Source organism: Brienomyrus brachyistius, chromosome 19 (assembly GCF_023856365.1).
Source record: "Brienomyrus brachyistius isolate T26 chromosome 19, BBRACH_0.4, whole genome shotgun sequence".
NCBI classification, from domain to species: domain Eukaryota; kingdom Metazoa; phylum Chordata; class Actinopteri; order Osteoglossiformes; family Mormyridae; genus Brienomyrus; species Brienomyrus brachyistius.
The window spans coordinates 14,359,027-14,384,501 of NC_064551.1; the positions used below are offsets into that span (position 1 = coordinate 14,359,027).

General features: G+C 44.4%; 1 protein-coding gene across 1 annotated transcript in view; it reads right to left on the bottom strand.

Moving 5' to 3' along the window:
• LOC125714961 (neurexin-3a-like) overlaps window positions 1-25,475 on the bottom strand; it is a 280,661-nt gene that overhangs the window by 176,452 nt on the left and 78,734 nt on the right. The window contains 3 exon segments of the mRNA XM_048986129.1: window positions 1,623-1,649; window positions 4,407-4,610; window positions 22,663-23,046. Of these exon segments, the coding sequence (XP_048842086.1) occupies window positions 1,623-1,649; window positions 4,407-4,610; window positions 22,663-23,046 (615 nt within the window).

Genomic DNA, 25,475 nt, shown 5'->3' on the forward strand with positions numbered 1-25,475 from the left:
ATTCAATACATAAAATGTACTAGATACTACTACTACACATGAAATTTCAGATTCCACAATAAGACCAGCAGGCATGCTAAAGTTTATCAGCTTGTACTGTAGCTAAAAGCTAAAAGCAGACCTGAGACTGTATGCATGGTTACCTGAAGCTCGGGTGAACTGCAGGCTACCGTAGTGAGAACATCTGCGCACTCGGCAGAATTATCCATATCGCTGCATTATCCTGACACCGAACAAGATTATGTCAGATGTGTGCAGGAGAATATCAAAGACAAAGCCAATGCACTTCAGAAAGAATGCTGCTGTCCATCTCTGATCTGCCGAAGAAAAACTGAATAATTGAGAAGGCCATTGGAGGAATTTTCTGGAGATCCAAAGGGATATATGAGAATAAACAGAAGTATTACGCTTTGCGAACACAGAACACTGCATCCCAAACAAAAGAAGAGCGGCAGTGGGAGTATCATGGTTTGGGGTAGCTCCGTTAGCTCAGGCCCCACTGGCCCCAGCTGGATTCAGCCACAGAAGGAGCGATGTCCAGTGCAGAGCAAACTGGACAAGAGAATACCACAGTATCTCTACGGGAAATGTAGTCTGACAGAAAGTGGGCCACATCCAAAATGCTCAAGTTAACCTACATGAGTGTCACGCCCGGCTCGTACGATCCTCGTGTGTGCCACGCCCCCCCTGATTATCCAGTGTGCTTCACCGATCGTACCCAGCTGTACCTTGTTGTTTTGCTCTGTCGTGTCTATTTCAGTCCCTGTTTTGCCTTAGTTCATGGCCTGTCATTGATGTTAGTGAGTCTTCGAGCGTCTGTTTTGTTCCGTCCTGCCCTGCCCGTACCTGAATAAATCCCAGTTTCCCGTATTCTGCCTGCCTGCTCCTTGCCCGTTCGCCTGCCTTCACGATCACCCGCTTCCCTGCCGATCGTAACACAAGAGAGTGACCCAAGCACAGAAAACAGCATTTTCAGAATGCCCTGAACTTGACCTGGGACTGTCTGGGATTATATCAAACAAAAAGCACTGGAATTTTTAATTCCAAAACTGCATTGTTAGTTATGCAGTTAGAGACCATGAAGTGACCTGATCAGAGGCCTGAAGACATGAGGTCACACTCCACAAATCACCCCAAACTAATTGCCTTCACAATACTGTTTTGAACATGATGAACAGTTGCCATGTAAGACATTACAATAGTCAGAATGAATGAATCTAATGCAAATATCCAGGCAAAGACATGTGACCTTCTGTGGTGCGGGGAAAAAAAAAGGAAGATAAATGATGAACAGACCCTTACTGACACTCAGATACGGCTCAGTGGAGAAAGGAAATGACATGTGGGCCATTGTGTAGAAGGGGAATCTGCTGCATCGCGTATTGTGAGCAAATTAAAAAAGGTAAATTGTTCAGCAGATTATTAAGTCACCCCCAGACCACTGCATCATCGCCATCGCAAACCACACACACACACACACACACACACACACACACACACACACTCACTCACTCACTCACTCACTCACTCACTCTCCACACAAAAGAACAGAATCAAACGAATCAGCTACAGTGTTTCCTTCAGAATACATCTTAAGATCAAGAAGTTAAGTATAAACTTACTGGAGTTACAGTTTATCCTGATACAATCTAGATGGGGAAGAATAAATGAAAGATGAAATTGCATCCTTCAAGGTTACAGCTGCAGACATCCAATAACAAGAACTCCACCCTTCCGGGGACGACTACATGCAGATGGCGGCCATTTTACAGTATCTCCACCTGTTTGCTTGCTGATGCTAAACCATTATAATTTACAGCATTATTCTATTCATTATTTTAATTATAACCAAATTATCTTGACTGGGGTGGGATCATCTGGTTAGATTAAACCACACCAGAAACACAATTAAGGTGTTTTAAAATGTTTTTTTTTTTTCAGAAAATATTCACCAATACTGCTATACATGTTTATAAAATTAAATTCAGATTATTCCTTAAGAGCTCAGAAATAACAAAATGGCCACCTTTGTTTTACTGACCACATGGATTTTGAAAAGATTTGATTACATTATGCGCTAAAAGGCTCTATACTCATTTGGAAACAATTAACATATTAAATATCCGAAACATAAACAGCAAATCTAATGCGGTCTGCTTTCCGTCTCAGAACACCAAACCACTTTAAGGTTATATTTGTCTGACATGGATTATTTTATCCAGTAAATGATTTCTGGATCAATAAAAGAGGTCTGTATTCTGGAAATACCAGCATTTGCCAGTTTGTAATATCTGGGGAAACCCCACAACTATCAGAATGCTATCAATGTGAAACAGGAGCAGAAACCCACATAATGCAGAGCTATTCTCTCCCTTTTTCGGCATTGTCATTAGTCTGGTTAAGGCGGAAAGCAAAGGCAGGCATTCTGGGCTGGGATCCATGTGGTTAGGAGCGCCATGTGTCGTCAACCGCAGCAGAAAAGTGGGAGCAAACAGCCTCGATACAGTCAGAACCAACACCGTGCAGTGGCTCCTGGACCTCCTGGGGGGTGACTGCCCGCGGGGCGTCTGTACCCCTAGGCATAGGACACTGGGGTCGCCTTAATATGGGACACGTGACATAAATATATGCAGCTGAAAGACAACGCTGAGCTTGAAGTGACAAAGTCGACTGTCCTCTTTTATTACTGTGCATGTACATTTTCTGTAGAAATTCCTGAATGGTATGTAATTATACCTGGAACTGAAGGCATGGCTGACATTAACAGGGTAAAACATTTCGATTTTATGAAATATCACGCTCTGTAATAGCAGCGTGAAGTGCCCCAAAATATCAGCCCGGTTATGCAACATGCAGTGTGGAAATATTTCCCTGTTGAAAACGAAAAGGTGTTATAATATTAGCAGTATGTTTTATGACTTAATAAAAACTCTGACTTTACCAAGGCCCAATTTATAACATCAGAAGTGTAAAAGCAGTGTTAAAACAGCACCCCTAAAGGTCCCCCCCCCCTCGTGTGGTACGAGGGGTGTTTATGTCACTCCCCCCCCCCCCCCGGCAGAGCGACACTTTGGGAAGAGGGGCCGCCAGCTGCAGGTAAGCTGAGAACTGTGTTCTCGGGCTGTTTGCTGTCCGGCCCGCAGGCTTTGAAGCCTTTGAAGGGGTGAATACCATCTTTGGACACAGCGTGACAAATGCCGCGTGTGACTCGGAGAAAGAGCTTTATGTAGATAGCAAAAGCAAACCCGTCCCACTGAAGCGAGAGAAGAAGACGTGAATGCAACAGAAGCCACTGAGGACTAATATACCAAGTCAACTGGACAAGACAATGGCAAGAAGAAGTATCAGCTAGAAAGTCACAGCGTTATGCGATATTCATATGAGGCTCAGTACTCCTACCTAGCATCAGGTAGGATCCACTGTTCTTTTTGTTATCTTACTTGTGGCCCTTCTGGTAATTGAATGGGAGACTCGGCATTCTCCTCTGACCGCTCTCATTATCTGGGTGTTGTCTCCCATGTAACTGTCCCTGACTAGATCCTTTTTTGGTTCTCTGTAAGCTCCGGATATTTTACCAGTAGGGTCGCTGTTTCTGAGATGCTGGAACATGTCTGGCACCAGTAGTCACGCCAGATTTAAAATAACTTACATCACATGTCTGAGCTGTTCTAATACTTAGCTGCACATTAATTGAAACTCCTGACCCTGCCTAGGTGCTGTTTGTATTCAGCTGCAATCGCATGATTTGCTGTCATGGGGAGCAGCATGACAAGCAGGTGTAGCTAATAAATTGGCCACTGAGTGTGTGTGTGTGTGTGTGTGTGTGTGTGTGTGTGTGCATGTATATACATACACACACACACACACACACTGAAAACCTCTTTGAAAGAACCATTTAATATGCATGTTTCATTTTCTAGGACTTGCTGTTTTTTATAGCCTTAATAATTCATCCATCTTCCAGTCACTTATGCAGAACATGTTCACAGGTCTATTAACAATAATGATAATAATAAATCACAATAATAAATAACATGTATATCATTTTTACTGTGACTTTCTTTATATGGCAGAAATATGGAAATATGAACCTGTCCAAAAGATGGCCCAAACTGCACGTGTATTTACAGCTTATAAAATTTACAATATACAAATATACACAAACAGCTCTAAGAAATTAGCTCAATTATCACACCAATACCCACAGATAAATAAAAACACCAAGCATGCAATAACATAAAGCAGCTTGTGTAAGTAAACTGCCTTCACTGAAAAAGTAACACGACTGCGGCAGGAAATGGAAAGGAAATCAGGAAGGAAACAGAAAGGGGAGGGGGAGGCGGTGGCCGGCCGGCCATATATGATCCCTAGGTTGGGAGGTGGTGGCGGCCGGCCATATACGATACCTAGGTTGACCGTCAGCTTGACCCGGCCACCATCCAGCTCCAGTCGTAGAGTGTCGGCAGAGTCGCGTGACGTAGCAGCCATGAGCAGGCCGTAGGCGCGTTGCGACATGAAGCGCAAGGACACGTCCTCGGCCTCTGTGTGCATCGCTGTCGGCATGGCGATCTTCATGAACATACTGCCGTCGTAGCTCAGGATGGAGGCCTCTGTGGGGACAGCGATGGGAACACTGAGTAGGGGTGGCCTAGCAGCCAGAACGTGTAACCCCAAGGCGGGGGGTCTGTAGTATACATGAGCGACACACTTAACCCGGAATTCTCTAACACAGTGTTTCCCAACCTAGTACTCAGGGACCTGCAGACAGCCCATGATTTTGCTCCCTCCCAGCTTCCTACCAGAAGCAAAAATGTGGACTCTCCGATAGGGATCCGTGGAGGGAGCAAAAATGTGGACTCTTCGATAGGGATCCGTGGAGATAGCGAAAATGTGGACCAGCTAAGGGTCCCCGAGCATCGGGTTAGGAAACACCGCTCTAATGGAATCCAGCTGTACACACAGATAAATAATTAAAATGGAGAGTTTCTTTAGATAAAAGCACGGGCTAGCTAAATTTTATGAACGTCTCGATTTCACAGCTCAGCAGATGTCTTTCATCCAATTGTACAGGTGGCGATTTTCAATAAAGTTATTCTGATTAATTTACATACTAAAATGAGACAGCAGACCTTCAGGTGACGGGAAGGAGAATGTATGAAACACAGACTGGTGACAAAGGTCACTTTGGATGAAAGGAAGCTTTGAATAAAAGTGTCTAGTGAACAAATAAGTAATGCATGCATATCAGATAAGTGCACAAATGCTAATGCTACTTTATAATGCATGAAACTTTGTGGGCAGTGAGCCCGCGATGCTAACTTCCACCAAAAGCATGTGATACAGATCCGGCTTTCAGGGTCAGCGCTCTGACTTTTGGTTTAGTCACAATTCAGCCCTGCAGAATAACAGCAGAAAATACTCAAATGTCAGGGACAGTATACAATTAACGTCTGAATGTCTTTTGAAATAAAAAGCACATTATGTTATATTTATTTGCCTGGGGTAATTGCTGAAATTACCAGCAACAGCAGCATCGATTTACGAGGAATGGAGCTGAGACGCTCATCACTGTTCCAGCAGCTTTTCCAGGCTCGCCTCAATCAGCCGGTGATGAAGTACGAGGTGCACCATCCGCATGTCAGCGCGCACACAGGAGCCCCGCATCAGCATCCGTGTCAGCATCTGCATCTCACCCCCCACCCGAAACCCGTCGCCGTGCCGATTGAAGGCGCTACCAAAGAAATGCAGCATCTGGCTTCAGGCGCTTCAATACACCACTGTGCCATGTCAACAGCGACTGCGGCGTTGAAGAAAAGGCCTCGCCGGATTAAGATCCGGACCTATTTAGGAGACGCGTCGGAGAGCAGCGCATCTCAAAACAAGTTAAAGAAAACCGGTTCACGCCGGGTTCCTTTCAGTGAAGCAGCAGGAGGCTACTTGGGTCCCGGAGCAAACACTCTCTGCGTGCCTCCTTCAGTGATTTACAGCTGCAGAAAGCCTTGAAAGCAAACACGCTATGTTGGGACACCCCGCTAAACTTGCGGGAAGCCTAATTTGGAGCGCAAGAGGACGGAGTGTCCCGAAATGGCGCCTGGGGGCTCTGGGCTACTCCTGATCGTGTGCCTGTCACCTAGGGAGGGGTGAGCCAGCAGGCACTTGACGAAACATTTTTAAAAAGGCAGCCATGTGTGAAATGCCTTCTCTGACAAACAAGGGGGGGGGGGGGACGGGTGGCAGCAAAAAAAAAAAAAAGTATTAAGGACAGCTCTGAGTCATTCAGCTTCCTCTCTATTTGGTTTACAAAAATCTGCGGTTAACACGAAGGGCGTTCAGTCATACTGAACGCCGTAGGGCCCCTGCATGGAGTATCCATGTAGCGTATCCTGTCAGCAGGAAGTAATGGCTTCCATGGGTGCACAGACAGGTTGGCGATAGCAAGGAATTCAAAGGAAGTGCTTGTGATGAAGCGTCAGTAAGCCCGGCTTGTGTATGTCTGTCAGGAAACCAGGCGGCTAGTGTCTGGAGATGGTGGATGCTTTGAAGGACGAGTAAACATCATACTCGGCGAAGCCGTAGACGGCATTTCTCTGAAAGTGCAAAATGAATTAGCTGGATATGGGCTAACGCTAAACTGTCTTAGCTATTATATTATAAGTAATATAATAAACAATGCCCTAGCGTGGAAACAGCACGGCTATAGGATTTAAAATGTGCGTGTCCATTTTCATTGGCTAAGGGCTACATTCATCCAGAACTTGATGCAAACAAGGCAGTGAAGCTTGAAAGCTGCTTGGAAAACAGGTAAAGATGCCGTACTGCGAAAGATCTGTCACGCTACCATGTGTGAAGGAATGGCCCTACATCCTGATAGGTCTTGGCAGCATCATGTCTGGAATATTCCGGAACCAGATGTGCCAGTCTCTAACTGCTGAAGCCCAGTGCTGAAGGCAATATGGCCCAACTTGCTATCAAATGGAACTTCCTCCCTGCTATCCTTGAATCCACCAGAAGTGCAGCTGCTACCAAGTGCTTCATGCAAAGAGCACTCTGAACTGTAAAGGTATAGGTCCCTCTGCATGTATGCTGCACAGACAGATCCGCTGATACGACACTTTCCTTGCCTTCCTCTCGCAGACCATTTTGGCCACTTTTTATCATGCTGGGTCTTAACACAGGTCTTGAGGAGCAGCTCGCTCTAGGTTTATGCAATGGGGAGAGTATCAACCGCTTTAAAACATCAAAAGCTAGGGACACAGCATGGTGTGTGCAGGTGGTGAACCATTTTCCAGGAGAAATTGGCGGATTACTGAAGTTTCATTTCTTATTTTCATCCACTGAACTTCATTTCATCCCAGTGGGTTTTGATTTCGCCCTTAACGATCACCTCCACACTGCACAAAAAGGAAAACTCTGTTTCGCTTGGTGCGGCTCTGTGAAGGGGCCCCCCAGCCTGTAAGGGCCTGCTGTCACTCTGCTTGCCCACGGGGAAAACGGAAACCCACCACGGAAAATTGCCACGTTTGCTAAAGGCCAGGAGGGAAGCCAGCATCGAAGTGAGCTGAAAGCAGCCGCTCAGCACAACACTCTGGACTCATGGAGAGACTCTAAGGTCACAGTGGCCCTACGTCCAGTGAAGGATCTCTCATCATTCCCTTCCAGAATTAAATTATTTCATTGTTAAGATTCTGAAAATTCTCCAGCAATAGGCCTATCGATCAGAATGATGCCTACCGACAAAACACATCTGGAAGCAAGACAGGAAAAAGAGAAAAGAGCAGCGGGATTAATGCGCATAGACCGGCAGGGGAGCGGAAAGGCACATGGCTAGCATGGTGCAGCACTTAATGCTCGGATCTAATGCGTTTCCGGGAGACTTTAAGGTGAAGGGGTTAGCTGTCTGCTGATGGGTATTAAACCGCATCTTTTTAAACAATGCTCCGGCCCACTTAGTAGTATTAGAAAAACTTCAAACAGCTCATAGTTTACTATGCGAAGTGTCCACTTTGCTCAAGTGCGCATCGGGGGGTCACTTCGCTGGACTCCAGTGCACAACCCAGCCTACAAGCAAAGGTGCCACCTTTTTAGACAACTTCTCACAAACACAAAGAGCCCATGATGATTGCAGACACATTGAATCATATTTGCAAAAATGAAAAACTGAGTAATATTCTGGCTTGGTTTACATTAACGCATTTTTTCCCCCACTGCTGAAATCACAGATGTCTTGTAATCACATAGCCTTTCTCAGCGTTTACAGTGTGGAAAATGACAAATGGCTGAACTTCTCCAGGAGGTTTCAAATATAGTGGAATTCATCAATAAAATAAGTCAAAGAGTTAGATATATGTAACGGCGCATATCATTTAATTCCAGTATAAATCAATCCATTTTTACTTGACGGCACTCTCAAGCATCAAACGTGCGCTATAAATTACATGGAGAAAAATCTCCTGAGTCCTCCTCCAACAACCACAACTTAATTCTCCATGATGCCAGAAAGAAATCTTCATTTTGACCCAGAAAAATAAAAAAATAAAAAAACCCTTGGCTCATGGAATCACTGGACGGATGGCAGGAGGCTGGTAAATGTGAGGTATTCCAGCAAATGTGCAGGACACCACAAAACGCCCTAATACTCCGAAATGTCTTATTTGTCAATGAACCAAAACCACAAAGGAGATCTTGTATATGACTGGCAAAGCACAAGCTACAATATGTGCTCTGTCCCATCAGAAACTGCTTTGGTCAGACTCAATATAACATTTAGTATTAGTACAGTTCACCAGTTCAACATGCACAACTCCCCAGTCTGTACAGTTCCAGGCTCCAGGGCAACAGAGGAATAGCAAGAAAACTACACAGCACTGGGAGCACCACTAATAAGGATGGGTAACTAGGACTGTAATAGCACACGTATTCGCCGTGTGCTGTACTGTGCATCATTCTCGGTTCGGTATGCTCAGTGAAACAATTTTGAACTCATTTTTTGACACAGCCAGAACCTAAATTCACATGTAGATATTCAACACAAAAAACATTATGTTAATTGTGGCTGTTGGTTATGGCTAATGCAGTCAGTCATAAGTGAGTGAGAGTAGTCAATAAGACCAAGACCGTCCGTCAGCTCTGATATACTGACGTCAGACATATTGCTGGCAATATATCCAACGCGCAAACTCATTTGAGGCAACCTCTAAGTGTGTATGACTGGAGCAAGGTAGAAAAAGCCTCTGCAAGTTAGCTTGAACATAGCGAGGTACATGAATGGAGAAGAGATCCAGCTGACAGTCCGACTTCTGGACAAGATTTCTAATCAGTACCATTAAGGCAGACTTTGGAATCGCTGCAAGTAATTTCTGCCGAATCAGTGGCATGTCTGAGAGGTTCAAAGTGTGCTTCTGAACAATAGCTAGATAAAGCTGCACTTGTCTCTGTGAAGCATTTCGTTTGCTCAGCCGTGTTTCACACTCTTATAACGAACTTCAATAAAATGACCTTTACTGTGAAAACTGCAGTATTAATCTGTTACATTTATTTCTGCAAGCAAATGAAAATGAAAAAAAAGATTATGACTAAAGAGCCTTGTTCATATTTGAATTTGGAAGCCAGTTGGGTGGGTGTGTTCAGTGTCAGGTTGGTGTTTTGAAATGCCTGCCCTCGGGAGGAGAAGCCTTTTTGGAACAGACCTTACCGGGCACGGAACCAGCCCTTGTCACAATCACCAAATATTTCCTGCAGAATCCCATTAGCATTCCATTGGCATTCTATTGGCATTCCAGCAGCGTTCCACTGGCATTCCATGGGCACTTCATCCCATTCACACAGCGGAGATCCACAAAGACCACGTGAGCTACTGACTATAGAGGCGTTCCTTTACTTAACAGCATACGGTAGAACTGACATGAACTTAATGAAAATAAAATAAGATGATATTGTAAATATTTCAAAATGAAAATCTCTCACCATATACAGGTACAATATATACTTTATGAATTATTATCCCAAAAATATTACGTAAACTGTGACTTAGTATCCATAGGTAAGCATTTTAAGCTTGCATTATTTTTTCTCATTTACAAGTAATCAAGTAAAGACAGATGTAGTCAATCAACATAAAGGATGACTGTTATACTTCATGTCCTTAAAATGTCCTCTGGGTGCTAATGCATATGCTGCACTGGCTGCATTAAACAGGACAATAAATTCTACAGTCTTCCACTAGGTGGTGGCAGAGGCCATTAGAGGCAAAAATAGTCGCTTCCTTGACACGCACTTTGCATTAGGGTGTGATTATGAAACAAAGGATAATACATAGTCAATAAACTGAGGCACTTCGGTGACATCATGCTGTCAGCTGGAGCACTCTCAAAAGTGGATATGTCCAAGGGGTGGCACGACCCCAGCTAGGCTTTGAGATCCCCCCCCCACCGGGGAAAGAGCCTAGAGGACATGAAAGTTGAGTGGTTTGAGGAAGGCTTATTTTTTTGGAGCACTGCTAATTTCTCAAACTGCGGCCTTCCGGGGAGGACGGGCCTGCTTGAGAGCTGCCGTTTGGTTTGGGGAACACTTCGAGAAGCTCACACCAGCGGGATAACATCCATCCTGCCCTGGCACGCCACCATGCTACATGAGGAGGAATAGCAGAGAAGCACGGGTCGCATTCCGCCCGGCGTGTCCGCACTGACAAAAAGGGACAGGACTCTTTACTGCGTGCTCACTCGTCCTGTGCTCAGCCAGCCACGGCGTTCAGCTGCCGCAAGGCCAACATATCACTGGCCAACATAAGAGGGCGACCGGCACCTTTTAATCTGAAATGATGCCCCCTCGGCCCTAGTAAACATTTCCAGAGGGAAAATGGGGTCATTGTTCCTCTCCTCATCCTTGTTATCACTGTCTCGGCTTGTGTCAGAAGGGAGGGGGCGGACAGGAGGGGCAGCCACAGAATTGACAGAACGGAATGTGTTGCCCATTTAACCATTCTGGCCCCTCACTTCAAAATGCTGACAGTGGGGGGGGTCATTCTGCTCCAGACGGGGCCACGATCTGCCTTTTCTTCCTATGTTAGCATGCTGTGTCTGTAGGAGAGAGAGCACGCCTTACGGTATCACATCAACACACAGCTAAAACGGCAAAAACAGAAAATGAAGCTAAAAACCTCTACTGCAAATCCAGAGCATGTCCTCTGGCAGGCGTGCGACCCAGGCACACACTGCAGGAACTGAAAGTACCACTTGAATTTTTCACCGCCACTCACGCAGCCCTGCTTACATTTACTCCGCGCGCCTGCCCCATCTCCAGGACTGACACAGTTTGATTTGTATTGATGCGGCTATGTTCTCTTACACACCTCTTCCCCTCTGAGAGTCCCTCCTTGTAGCACCTTTAATTACAGAACAGGAAACACCCTAACGATGATGGGGAAGGAATGGAAAAAGCGAAGCCTCTAATATTTTTTCTCTGCAGCACGTGAGCCAGGAGAGATGATGGAAATGTACCGAACTCATCATTCAGCTCCATTTGATAATTATTCAGACCTTAGGAGTGAGATACATACCAAAAAGCTACTAAAACAAAGCACTCAGCAAAGTATTAGGATGGGTGAGGCTTTTGTGTGGAAAAATGCTTGCCCCTACATTATAAGAAGAGTGGTAATGATAGCCCTGCTTCAGTTCAAATAGGGTGATGCTTTTAATGCTTGCACATGCTTTAGGAACGCGAAGTGACAAGAAGCTCTCCAGCGGAATGTTTTTTCATTTGCATTATTAGGAATTAAATTTTTCTTCACCTGGAAGAATTTGTAAAAAGGAGTTATAACTTCAAGGCAGGAATGGCAAAGATGTACTTACAAAACGTTAGCTTCTGTGTTCATTTCGTACAGCCCATTATCGGTGCTTAGGAAACTCATCTGAATTATACATCCAAGAAACTGCAGCTCATAATTAACCTGAGAGCTTAATTCTGAAGTGTAAGGCAGAGGTAGGATTCATCAGATTCCTCCTAAACAAGGTCACAGAATGACTGAGCGGCTGTTTAAATGTCCTCAGTCTGTGCACTTCCTTCCTGAACAAAACGCTGGCATTTTCCTCAGAAATGCCCCGATGCACAATTACCACAAACGTCAAAAATCCATCATTCTACATGCGAATTTCCAGTTAATGCAAGACAATGTCAGCAGCCTCGGAAGTGGAAGATGTCGCTCTTTTCCAGCCTCGAGACACATGGACTGGGGACGCATGTGGGCCAAACTCCACTAGGTCCTTTCCTACGTTTCCTAGGTCACCAAGTCACTCAAATCGCCGTCCGCCGCCACTATCGCGTGAGCTGGGCGGAGCTGTGCTGCTCCTCGACCCGGGTCTCCGGGTGTCGGTTTCACCAGCCGGCGAGACGTACGCCTGGCCACGGATGTGGGCAGTTTTTGGCCGGAAGGCATCTGTTGTCATGGCGGAGTCTAAAATGCCACAGAAAACGAGAAGAACCATTCTCTGCTCCGACCAACCTAAATATAGCACTGCCTTTAATTTGGTCCTGAGCGCTACAAGAGCACAGCAAAAGAAAATCCGTCCAAAGGCAGGAGGAATCAGGATTACACGGTGTAAAACAAACCTCTGCTGAATGCCGGGGTTTAAATTCCTCTCCTAAAGGGACTGTTCATGCTGATTTACTGCAGCACTTCACCTAATGCCATCTTTCTGAGATATTCATGTTGCCTCATAACTGCAATCCTAATTGCGATACTGTATAGCAATAGGTCAGTGAATGGCAGCCCACAGGGTAAATCCGGCCTGCCTAGAAAAATATTTGGCCCCCGTTTAAATGTAAGATGGTATCTCACAAAAGTAATCTGATTTAGACAATTATTTATTAATATTATTTATTTAAAATATAATTAATTCTTAAAGGGGGCGGCATGGTGGTGCAGTGGTTAGCACTGTTGCTTCACACCTCTGGGACCCGGGTTCGAGTCTCCGTCTGGATCAAATGTGTGCGGAGTTTGCATGTTCTCCCCATGTCATCGTGGGGTTTCCTCCAGGTACTCCGGTTTCCCCCCACAGTCCAAAAACATGCTGAGGCTAATTGGAGTTGCTAAATTGCCCATAGGAGTGCATGCGTGAGTGAATGGTGTGTGAGTGTGCCCTGCGATGGGCTGGCCCCCCATCCTGGGTTGTTCCCTGCCTCGTGCCCATTGCTTCCCAGATAGGCTCCGGACCCCCCGCGACCCAGTAAGATAAGCGGTTTGGAAAATGGATGGATGGATGGATTAATTCTTAAAATGAATATTCAGCACAAACATAGCATATAGCTACAAGTTCAGGCATCTGCAAAACCATTCTGACACCTTATTGAGCACTGTTGAATAAAACTGGCCTATGGTTGAAACTAATTGCCAACTGCTTGTCAACTTAGATGAGTCTTCCAAATGAAGAAAAACCTGCTTGTACAAGTTCTTTCAACAGATTATAGGTACAACCTCTTTTTCCACGAGCCAGTGTTCAGGTGCTGATACAATGGACTAGTTGGTCAGACATAACTTTGAGAGTGAACTGCCTACAGTACATAGCAGTTAAATGAATCCTTGAATTCCTGTCTTAGTAACAGTGAAAACACATTGTTTAAGCCCTGTGATAAATACTCTACAGAATGTGTGTCCCTCATTGATGTACGGATGCGAGGACAGTGGTGCTGACTGGCTTCAGTTTGTTCTTAAGATAGATTGTTGTCCTTGCCTCAGAAGAAAGGCGTGTTCACCGCTTATGGCTTTAGGATTATGGGACTAAAAATATAGGGGTCCTTGACTTGGGTTCCACCGAGGGTATTTTACAATTCACAGCCCTATTTCCTGCACATACATCAGCTAGTCCTCCTGTGTATCACGACAGCGTTCTGTCAGAAGACTAGCACCTTCGAAAAACCTTCGAAAACCACCTCAGAATGGAATCCTGCCAGTGCACACTTCAGTCAATGTCTAGGTGAAGAAAACAATTCCTAACATGCAAGTACACATGAAAAACTACCAGGAATAACAAAAAATAATGCTTGTTCGGCTTGTTTTTTTTTTTTGTCATTAATCTGCAATGTTCGATGCATTTTATTCCCAGATAATAAGTACCATGTGTTAATCTGTAACATTTGTTGTGTTTTACTCACATAGAATAATTTACCATGTAGCTAGAGAAGACAAAGCGTATATGGCTAATTTAACAAAATTTGTGTGACACGCAAACTCATATTTTTGACAAATGCCATAAAATGTTACGCAATAATCCAAGCAGACTGCCGTACTTCCTTAATAATGTGTCTCAACCTGACAACTTCTTTACAGCTGAACTGCTATTTTAAATCACAGGTTATTCTGGGTACGTTCGGAATTTATCTGTCCTGTTTGCACCTACTGTAAAGTGGGAGCCCCATGAACCATTCAGGACAGCTCCTCAATTAAACTGAACAAAACGAAACACTGCAAACGAAATGACTCATAGCTTTTTAAAATTATTTTACACTCACTGCATGTGATTCCTGAACGCATCTCCCATTATGCTGCTCCTTGCATCACTCATGCACAAAAACTCCAGGGAAATTTACAATAACCATAGAAGCACAAAAAACAAACATCCAGAAATCGGTTTCTCAGAAATTAAAACACATTGACATAGCTCTCCCCAGAGAATAAAGAGCGTTGATTAGTTCATTCCGATACCACATAGTGATGAATAGGGCAGACTTATGTAGTTATTAGAGCTTTTGTTCCATCCATTTGCTTTATATACACTTCAGTAATCACTGTATCGCATTTCCTGATCATGTGATTTAATATCACACCTATTAAGATTCAGACAAGAAACCCTTAAGTCACCTTACAGCACTTCGTCCTCGAACACGCGACACCGCAATGTGTCAAGGCATGCAGACACCTTCGTTGACACTGAAAGTTACACCTTGCAGCTATCAGTTTGCGAGCCGATTACAGCAGGGTCAGTTGCAAGGAGCAGCAGCTGGCTGTAGCGCATGCCCCAGTGCTAGATTCCGCCTTATCTGTCTGCCATGGTCCACGTCACAAAGTCAAGCTAATGTTCACACGACAGAAAGAAAAGTTCACCACTTCAAGAACTCTCCATCATCTACACCAGTGTTTCCCAGCCTGGTCCTTGGGGACTCCCCTACAGCCCACATTTCTGCTCCCACCCGGCTCCATGCCAGAAGTTCCACATTTTTGATCCCTGCTAGGAGCTGGGAGGGAGCAAGATCATGGACTGTCAGGGGGTCCCCAAAGGACCAGGTCGAGAAACACTGCCGCAGGGAGGCTGAGGCTTGTCTGAGGAAGCACAGGGCACCCAAGTAGCAATTCCTGGAACACGGTGAGAATATGCAAACTCCACACAGACAAAGCTGGAGAGCAACCAAGAATCCCTGGTGATGAGGCTACAGCACTACCCCCAGGGTCACCATTTATTATAAGCAATTATTCATCCATCCATCCTCCAATCACTCCCCAAATATAATAAATACATTTCATTTGTAACACACATTTCTCACACCCAAGTGCACCACAGGGTCATGGGCCTGAAGCCCATCCCAGGAAGCACACTTTTACCTCAAAAGCGTCAATCGTCGACTCGGATGAAGAGAAGATTAAAGAATCTCTGTATTTGCATTCCGATTCCGGCAAACAGAATGAATTACAAGTGGAAAATATCACCACAGGTGATCAATCAGTAGTCGGCCTGCCCACTCAATCTGCACCATGGTGAACTCATAAAATTAACAGGAAATGAAATAAGTTTTAAGGAGGAAACTGCACCTTATGCTCCAATTAAGGCACAGACAAAATAAACCATAATTTCAGAGCAGAAGTGTGATGGCTGCTGATTGCCCCATTTCAAATGGCAGGCTCAGGTGCATCCATTAGCGTTCCTATATCATGTAATTTTCTGCGTGGCTCAGAAACATTCGCTCATTCACTACAGCGACTCGACGAAATACACTGGCAAACAGCATGACATTGCCTTATGTTTCCTGCTTGATATTTTAAAGGTTACTATCACAGATTTATATTTACCTACTCAAAAATATCATTGAAGATAAACAGCTGACTGAAAGTGGGACATAAGCACGTATTTGCTGTGAATGCCCACTTGGTCAAACTGTGCACTTAGACGAATTCCTGACAATGAGTTAAAAAATTAATTTCAGCTAATCTGCGGTGCTAACTTGTATGCAGATTTATATTTAAAAATAACGTTTATTAAATGTTTAATAAATTGATAAATCATCTATATATTATTCAGATGTTTAATTTGCAAAAGAAGAACGGATTAAAATTTTACGCAAACGGGAAAACAGTTCGGTACAGAAAATTTTAAACAGCAAATTACTTAAAATTCGGATTCAGTATTTATTTATTTATTTTCCGATTTGGCGCACACCATAAAATAACGAGGCGAACAGTACAATTCCCAGTTTCTCAGATGCGCGGCCAATTACGGTGACACCGCAAAGCCCCTACTGTAAGTGAGGACGCCCCACACCCGTGTCAAACGCGCCCGGACGCATTGACCGCCGTTACCATTAAACACTGTGAAAGGGCTGAGTCGCAAATGAAAGATAAGTGTAAATTCAACCAACGGCTACGACTATTTACAAAGCAATTTAAATACTGAATGAACAAATCGAGGAACAGCATACAGTATATAAACATCATGTTTTAAGATGTACTTTTAGACTGTAGATTAGATTAGTTTTTACATGTACGTTTTGCACAATCATAATCTCTCGCTCCCTCTTTATATGAATTTAATCGATGTATTTGCATCAAATCACTGGAAATACCACTGTATTTTATAACATATGCAGTGACTGGGCTAAAAGGAACATATAATCTATCAGCAGAAATCCCAATGGAAACCCTGTACTAGACAGACTGCAGTATTTTTTAAAGCATGGGTGTAATTTATAGGGGGGGTGGGGGGTTGTAACTCCCCCCAACAATCAAGACCAGTCAATATTACCTCCTTGAACCCCTTAACTGGGTGGAGACCTCAACCCCCCCAATGTTCAACCCAAAGTTATGCCCTTGGTTTGAATTGTCCTTAAATGTGCATTAGGGAGCACAGCAGATGCTTATCATAGCAGGTAGAGTGCTATATACGTAGATTTTTGGATAATGTGTCATATTGATTTATAAGAACATCTTTTGGATCACTTCTAATCACCATCTTCCGCATTTTACATTCATGTCAAGCCAATTGTAAGCTTGACACTACGGTTGGGTGAGGCACCCCATTTATCAGTCAGACATCTATCAGCATATTTAGGCCCTCCTCTTTGTAAAAATGACTGACTGATGCTCATATCTGCTCATGCTTTGTAGGCCCTGTTTTACAATGCAATAGCAAGATTCACTAGTCAACGCTGAAACCCGACTGAAAGCAATGTCTGGCATGAAGGACTCATGTGTGAATGCAGCATTACCATGGAGCAGATCACCGGTACAATGAATCACTGTGTCAAACACAGCAGTAAAAAGGTGCACATTACTAATCTTTATAATCTATAAGAGGGAATGTTTGGTATTTTACTCAATGCTAGAGCACCAGGAGATACAGTAGTATCAGTGGGCTCCAGCTAAGGCTGGGTGATATGACTTCAAATCAATATTATGATTAACTGAACATTTTACCCCGATTACGATTAATGAACAATTATTTTAGGTTTTTTTGCCCTCATAGTACTCTGACAAGGTTTGTACTGTAAATATGCTCAACTATTGATGCTGGAATACTTTTTCTAATGAAAGACTGTATATCTTATCTTTACGATTTTAAAATAACAAAAAAACACACAGATGAACCATTTATGGTTATTTACTGAATATTTCAAACAACTGAAATCAAAGCACAAATCACTTGAACTGAAAATGTCTTATGAAAAAGGCCACATTTTAGTTTTAATGTAAAAAGCAAGTTCCCTAAAAAAAGTAGAAAATACATTGTTTGGATTTCTTGCAAACAAAATAAATTACAGTGGAAACTATTTATAGTGATTATGTCTGTCTGGGTGAAATTGATCACTATAAGTGGATGATCATTATAACCATTTTTTTCCCCTTTATGTCTCAGGCAATTTACCATATATATATATTTTTTTGTATTTGCATATTTCTTACATGAATATAAAGTAATAAAATGGACAGCAGCACTATTTGCTAAATTTTATTGACTTTTTCAAAATGGAGTACGGCTGTTTCAAACGCTTTTAAACGACAGTACTGCACACAGTAAATTATTGAACTGTGTATAATTCAAATACGCCATACTATAGTACAGTAATATCCATAAAATGCAACTTATTGTAGTTTTGCTACTGCATCTCGTTGGCTCATTTTTGGCAGCTTATAGCAAACTGTGATGAGGGTATGGCTTTCTTCTTCCTGTCATGATTTCTGTGCATGCAGCATTAGCCTCAGGGGGCTCTGCCATAAGCAGACGGGTTACCACAAGACGAAGGAGGCAAGTAAAAAGATGAAGAATTATTGTAATTTAAGTTTTTCTTTGGTACAAGCTGCTCGAGTTGTTCAGTCGAGTCGGTGTTTGAGTTTGCCTCCATGCTGCTTCCTGGGCGGTGTCTCGTGACAACACACGTGAAGGTATGTGTTTAAGGGGACAGTACATGAACATACACTGAGGAAAATATTGATAGTGTTTATAGAATTTAAAGAAAATCGAAGTAACTGGCACGATTACATCAATTAGTGGTTGTGAATGTGGGTTTTGATTAATTTTCAGACAGATAAGTTACAAAACAACGGATCATAAGATTTGTATTAAGGAGCATCACTGTCCTCATGAGTAAGGATTTCATTGCTCGAAGTGGTAAAAAACCAACCATATAAATAGCTAACCCCCCCCCCTCAAAAAAAAAAAAAAAAAAAAAAATCTAATAAATAAATAATAATATACTTTAAATGTGGACTGGAGGCAGGGGATATAAAAGCAATCAGGAACAAGACAGACTGAGGAACTGTGAAAACACAAACGGATTAACTAACTCTGTTTGAGTACCCGACTAATAGATCATCTGTATTTGATTTTATGCTTTTATTTTGGTTGGAACAACAGTGAACATGAGTTAGTCCAATCCATGCAGCTCAACGGTACATTCTCACCATGTGATTTATTTACCTAGTGCCGCAGAATGTGGGTGCACATGAGTGTGTATGCGCGTGTATGCACGTGCGTGCGCACGAGTGCCAGCACACCCGTTAATTTGCATGCATTTTCCTCAGCTGCTGAACGTTCCCCACAAGAGCCTCGTTGGACCGTTACAATCCCCTGAACTACATCCACCATTTGCAAAATCATGTACATAATTTCCAGAGCCCTGCATTTGCCTGGGGGAGGGAGTGAGGGCGGTGCTGCTCTGCATGCGTTTGTGCATGTGTCCAGGGGAGTGGGGGATGGGATGCATCTCTGGGGGAGGCCCTTGAGCAGCAGGGTGTGCTCTGGTCCTGCTCCAGCTGTACCATGGGCCAGAATAGGTGACCTTCACAGTGCCTGAATTAATAGTGATTAACTGGAGTGTTTCAGCTAGCGATCCGAATCCCCAAGCAGCCATGTTCTCAAACTGTCAATGTTGCCCATAAAGTAGAAAAAAAATCCATATTAGCCAATAAGAAGGCTCTTACAAGCTCAATAATGGCTAAGCTACGCAGTGAAGACTAACGCACCTTCATAGACTGGCGCTCAATGATCCCCAAAGGTCTCCTTGAGCTCCCCCAGCTATCCGAAATTCAACAATCTGATTTAACTAATCCGCTAATCTTTCTGACGCCAGAAATACCTCAATCATGTAACTGGAGGTGAAACATAACAAATACATAGAATGTCCAGGGGTTACTCAAGAAGATGTTTGGCAGACACTGGTCTGGGTGATACATCATTCTGGGGGCATTTAACTATACAGTATGAGGTTTTTGACTACATGTGTTTGAAAAATGGGTCATGTCAGAGCACCCAGAAAAACAGGCAAAGAAATTTCTAGACTGTTACTAAATATAATAGATATCATATATTTTATTGATATCATATATTGATCCTAACTCTATATTATTCTACCCCTTATTTCAAGGGAAAAATAAAAAAAAAATCAAGGTAAGACTACAAATTACTAACGATTAAAAGCATCCATCCATCCATCCATCCATTTTCCAAACCGCTTATCCTACTGGGTCGCGGGGGGTCCGGAGCCTATCGCAGAAGCAATGGGCACGAGGCAGGGAACAACCCAGGATGGGGGTCACACACCATTCACTCACACATGCATTCCTACGGGCAACTTAGCAACTCCAATTAGCCTCAGCATGTTTTTGGGCACCCCATGACGACATGGGGAGAACATGCAAACTCCACACACATGTGACCCAGGCGGAGACTCAAACCCGGGTCCCAGAGGTGTGAGGCAACAGTGCTAACCACTGCACCACCATGCCGCCCCGATTAAAAGCAAATAAAGGGAAATTCTGAACAGTAATACTAAATCTCTTAAAACATAAAAGTTATTTTCAGTTCTACCATTGGCCCCAGAACCTAGTTACTGTAGTTGTTTAACAACATAGTAAACCAGAAACCCCTGAAAGCCTGGTGCATAAACAGCTCTGTTTATTTAGTAGAGTTGGGGGTGTCACCTCAGTCCTATAAAGTGATTGTGTTTAGAGCTTAATGCCTGTTTGATTCCACTGTGGGGTAATAACCTCATCGTATCCACCTCCAACTCCAACGTTTCAGGAACGTGTGACAGGCAGAAATGTCCGAACATGTCGCAGACTTTCAATAACAGCGATCTTCTAACGCACAAGTCAAGGAAACAAATTTGCATAGTAGTTGCGTAGGTTTGCATCTAACTAAAAGGAGAAAAAAATAAGGCTCCTTTAACATAACAAACCGGAGGCCAAATCGCTGTACCGCACCGCATCTTCCTTTCTCATTATTGCAGCTCAGCATCTTCAGTGTCCCTTGTATGCCAGATAGCACCCCACCCCCACCCTGCAAAGCCAGAAGACAACTCCGAAGTCATTTTCAATTAATCGTACCCAGTCAGTGAATGTACAAAGCAGCGCGCCTCCGACCGCCTGATTTTTTATTGATTTATTTAGTCATTTATTCCCTAAGACTGATACAACACATCTCCCACGACTGTGTACATGCACATCGATCAGCCTTATGGGCCGTAAGGCTGCTTCACGACACCTGGGCCCAGTGGATCCATGCAGAGGCGGGCCACCACGCCCCACCGGTCCAATTGACCTGGACAGTTTGGTCTACAGTGTAAGCCAGCGAAAGCTCTTTCCGCCGGATGGCTAACAGAACCAACAGTGTGAAGAAGATTCATGAGGAGAGGAACACAAGCACACAGCCAGCCACTGAGACAAGCAGACTCTGGAACCCTCTCTCACCAACAGTGTCCTGAAGCCTACAGCTGCGCTTCTACATTTTTTACTGCTTATTTATCTTCTGGATGATTGCCATGTCTGACACGTGCAGGTCCCTCCTTCCTCATGAAAATGAAGGTGCATTAACGATAACGGGTCACAGTGACTCTCTGGGAGGGCTCCCTAGCTTTAGGCCGATTTGTCATGCCGTCCACCCCCTCCCCCTCCCCGCAGCAGCAGGGGACTACCAGCAGCACCAAAACAGCCCAAGCGTTAATCCGCATCTATCTCCCGACAGGGACGGCTCGGAACAGTCTTGGCTACGCCGCAATCCAGCTGCATTTCACACGCATGCACCATGCCATCGTACAGAGACAGATCCTTTTTCCGCAGTGATTAAGACAAGGTTAACGCGACGAAACATCCGCTTCTCCTGCTGGAAGGCCCTGGTCAACGTTGCAGCAAAATGGTGGCCTCTGTTTATCGGGGAGAGCATTAAATAGGATGCCGAGAGCACCTCCCAGAGAACAACCATTTGTGAAACCTCAGGAAACCTCAGTCCCTGTGAGTCAACTCCACGCTGGATTATGTAACAAATGACCTGCAGTATACCAGAACTAAGAGGGCTACACACAGAGCCAAGCCACCTTCAAAGAAAGGAGCGCTATTCAGATGTACCGCAGTCTGAAGTTACGCCCAGTATACAATATCTGTCCTACATTGTTGATTGATTGCTAGATTACCTGCCGCCTCTTTAGACTCAGATTACCAACTCAGTGTACATAAAACAGCCCCCAGCCCATCAACAGGCAACAGCACAATACAGCTGACAGCAACATGCCTCGAGAGCTTGGCCAAGCTACGCTTTCGCATCCCAGCTCATCCCACCTCCCACCTCGCAGGTTATATTGAGGTATTTTCTCAGGGCAACATAGACTAGAGTAGGTGCTGACATGTGGGAAGCTAGGCACTCTGTCAAACATTAGCTGTTACTCGGTTTATACATTAAGAAAAATGATAGTGATAGTTATAATACTCATAATAATAACCTATAGCCCATAATTACTATTGAAATGGCAAGTTCCATGAAATACACAAAACAATTACCTGAATTCTATCGCAATTTCTCTGCTTGTTCTCTGTGACCCCAGTACCACTGAGGTAACCCACGATGACACGGCATGCCCTGGCTGAAACTGGCCCGCATTCCACCCGCACTACATGTCAGCTGGAAGACTCACCCCTCTCGCAGGTCCGCGACCAGAAGCCGGTACCGGTGCAGTCGCAGACGAAGCGGTTCCAACCCTCCCGGCACACGCCGTTGTTCTTGCAGGGGTGGCTGTCGCACTGCCTCCCACTGATCTTGCCGCAGGACGGCTTGATGCCGGCGGCGTTCTGGGCCTCGGCGATGCGCCGGATGTCTTTGCTGCGGCCGTCGATGAACAGGTCCCGAATGCAGCCCACGTAGCCGTAGTTGAGCATGGCCGTCCACAGCTCGGTGGGCAGCACCAGGCCAGCCCGGTTCTCAGGCAACCCCCCGAGGTACATGTCCCCCTCCAGGTCAAGAATCTCACTCTCCCCGCTGGCTGTGAAGGGGGTGCGCCGATTGTTCACAGAAATGGTACCTGGGGAGGGTGGACAGAGAGACAGGGCTTCAGATACGAATCAATACAGGTCCATGGCTAGAGGTCACTGTCAACATTTATTCACTTGGGTTCTCTTATATATATATATATATATATATATATATATATATATATATATATATATATATATATATATATATATATATGCTGAAGGAATGATTCGGAATTTAAAACTAGATTCTTCCAGGCAGTAAAATAAGAATCTTTGCCATTTGGCTTTATTCTTCTTTTATTCCCATCATACATCCATTTATTCTTCATAACCGCTTATCCGGTGCAGGGTTGCAGCGAGTCTGGAACCTTCCCCAAAAAGGACAGGGCATGGGATACCCTGGACAAGGTGTCAGTCCATCACAGGGCATGGGATACCCTGGACAAGGTGTCAGTCCATCACAGGGCATGGGATACCCTGGACAAGGTGCCAGTCCATCACAGGGCATGGGATACCCTGGACAAGGTGTCAGTCCATCACAGGGCATGGGATACCCTGGACAAGGTGTCAGTCCATCACAGGGCATGGGATACCCTGGACAAGGTGTCAGTCCATCACAGGGCATGGGATACCCTGGACAAGGTGCCAGTCCATCACAGGGCATGGGATACCCTGGACAAGGTGCCAGTCCATCACAGGGCATGGGATACCCTGGACAAGGTGCCAGTCCATCACAGGGCATGGGATACCCTGGACAAGGTGTCAGTCCATCACAGGGCATGGGATACCCTGGACAAGGTGCCAGTCCATCACAGGGCATGGGATACCCTGGACAAGGTGCCAGTCCATCACAGGGCACATACATTCAAACACACCATGAACCAAATAGACTGTAAATAACAGCTACACACACACAACTACAGCCAGGTCAGTAATCAAAACCACAGTCCTGGAGGTGTGAGACAACCCTACTTACAAAGCCCCCGCAGTAGTCATCTGATTATTGCAGTTTCCATCCACCCACTTCATAACCATTTACCTTAATGGGGGTTACGAGGGGCCTGGGGAGACAAGGCTGGGGTACACCCTGACTGGGATGCCAACCCATTGCAGTTAACATATTTTATTACCCGTTATTATATTTTCATATTTATCAGTTTTATTATAATAAATTAAAAAGCTGGGGCACTTGAGGTGCAGCACTGAGCCTTGAACCAGCGAGGCCAGTGATGGATTTAATCAGTGCATCATTAGCCTCCCTGATCTGCTATGCTAAAAACCAGCACAGCCTACGCAAGCACAGCCTGGGACCCATAACCCTGCACGGCGCACAGCGACTTTCCCCTGTCTGCATCATGTCTCCCCTGGTAATTCAACCCTAATGACCGGGGTGGGGTTCCAAGGGATCAGGAGATGTGGAGCTACCGGCGTCCTGGAGGATCTGGGGCGTTATAGACTGGTGGGACTGCCGGGAGAGTGTTAATAAGCTGCCACAGGGGCCGACTGATACAGAGGGACTGACCGAGGTGAAGGGAGGTCTAAGGGGACAAACATCGGCTTTTTCCTGCAGAGTGACTCACTGTGTTTTTGGAGTTATGGTTCTCCAGTGGCTGGTGCACTGCTCACAGCAAACGTGCAAACCACCTGGGTTTTCTTACACTGCCAGGGCTCATTTCCAGTGAAGTTGCAAATGCGGAGTGGAGCTCTGCATTCCTCCAGTCATAAAGGCGTACTGCGGTGCACAGAGAGCCCTGTTTCCCTCTACTGTCGATGTGAGGGTAATTCAGAGTGCCAGGACAGGGGAGCTGATTTCATTTTTGTTTTTATGAATATTTCCTCTCCTTAAATTTTTCACAGTTCACCATTTTGTGATACTGAGGATATAATGTATCATTTATATAACAGTACATACTTCTCTCTTACTCAAAAAACCCCATAGATTTATGAACCTAGTTGCCTGGCTGTCTGTCTAACAAACCAGATTCCATATAAAAAAGGGATCAAAACTACAGTATATTTACCAACGGTTGTGTAGAGCATTAATTGTAATAACTGTTTAACATTACCAGATGAACCCCCTGGTGGTTCTGCTATATTGTCATCTTCAGAAAATATTTCTTATTGTTTTTATTTGACCAAGTTTGCTGCAAGTTTTCATAACTGTGGTGTGGTTATTAATCTAACTGGGATAGCTTGACAATGGAGCAAATTGCCTGCTCTGATCTGATAAAATACAGAGCATAACAGCACATAAAATAAAAGAGTATTAGTCGGTAACTCTATTATGGTGATTCCAGTGGGATGTCAGCGGCTACAGATGGACTCTGTAGCCATTCCCCCTTAAGTAATCCTTCAGAAAATGAGGCTGCTTCAGTGGGAGTCGCCACTTTTTAAGTCCCTCATATTTCTGTTTTAAGGCCAAACTTGTTTGTGCTCAAAGCCGCAAAGTAATCGCAGGCAAACCCAGTTCCATGAC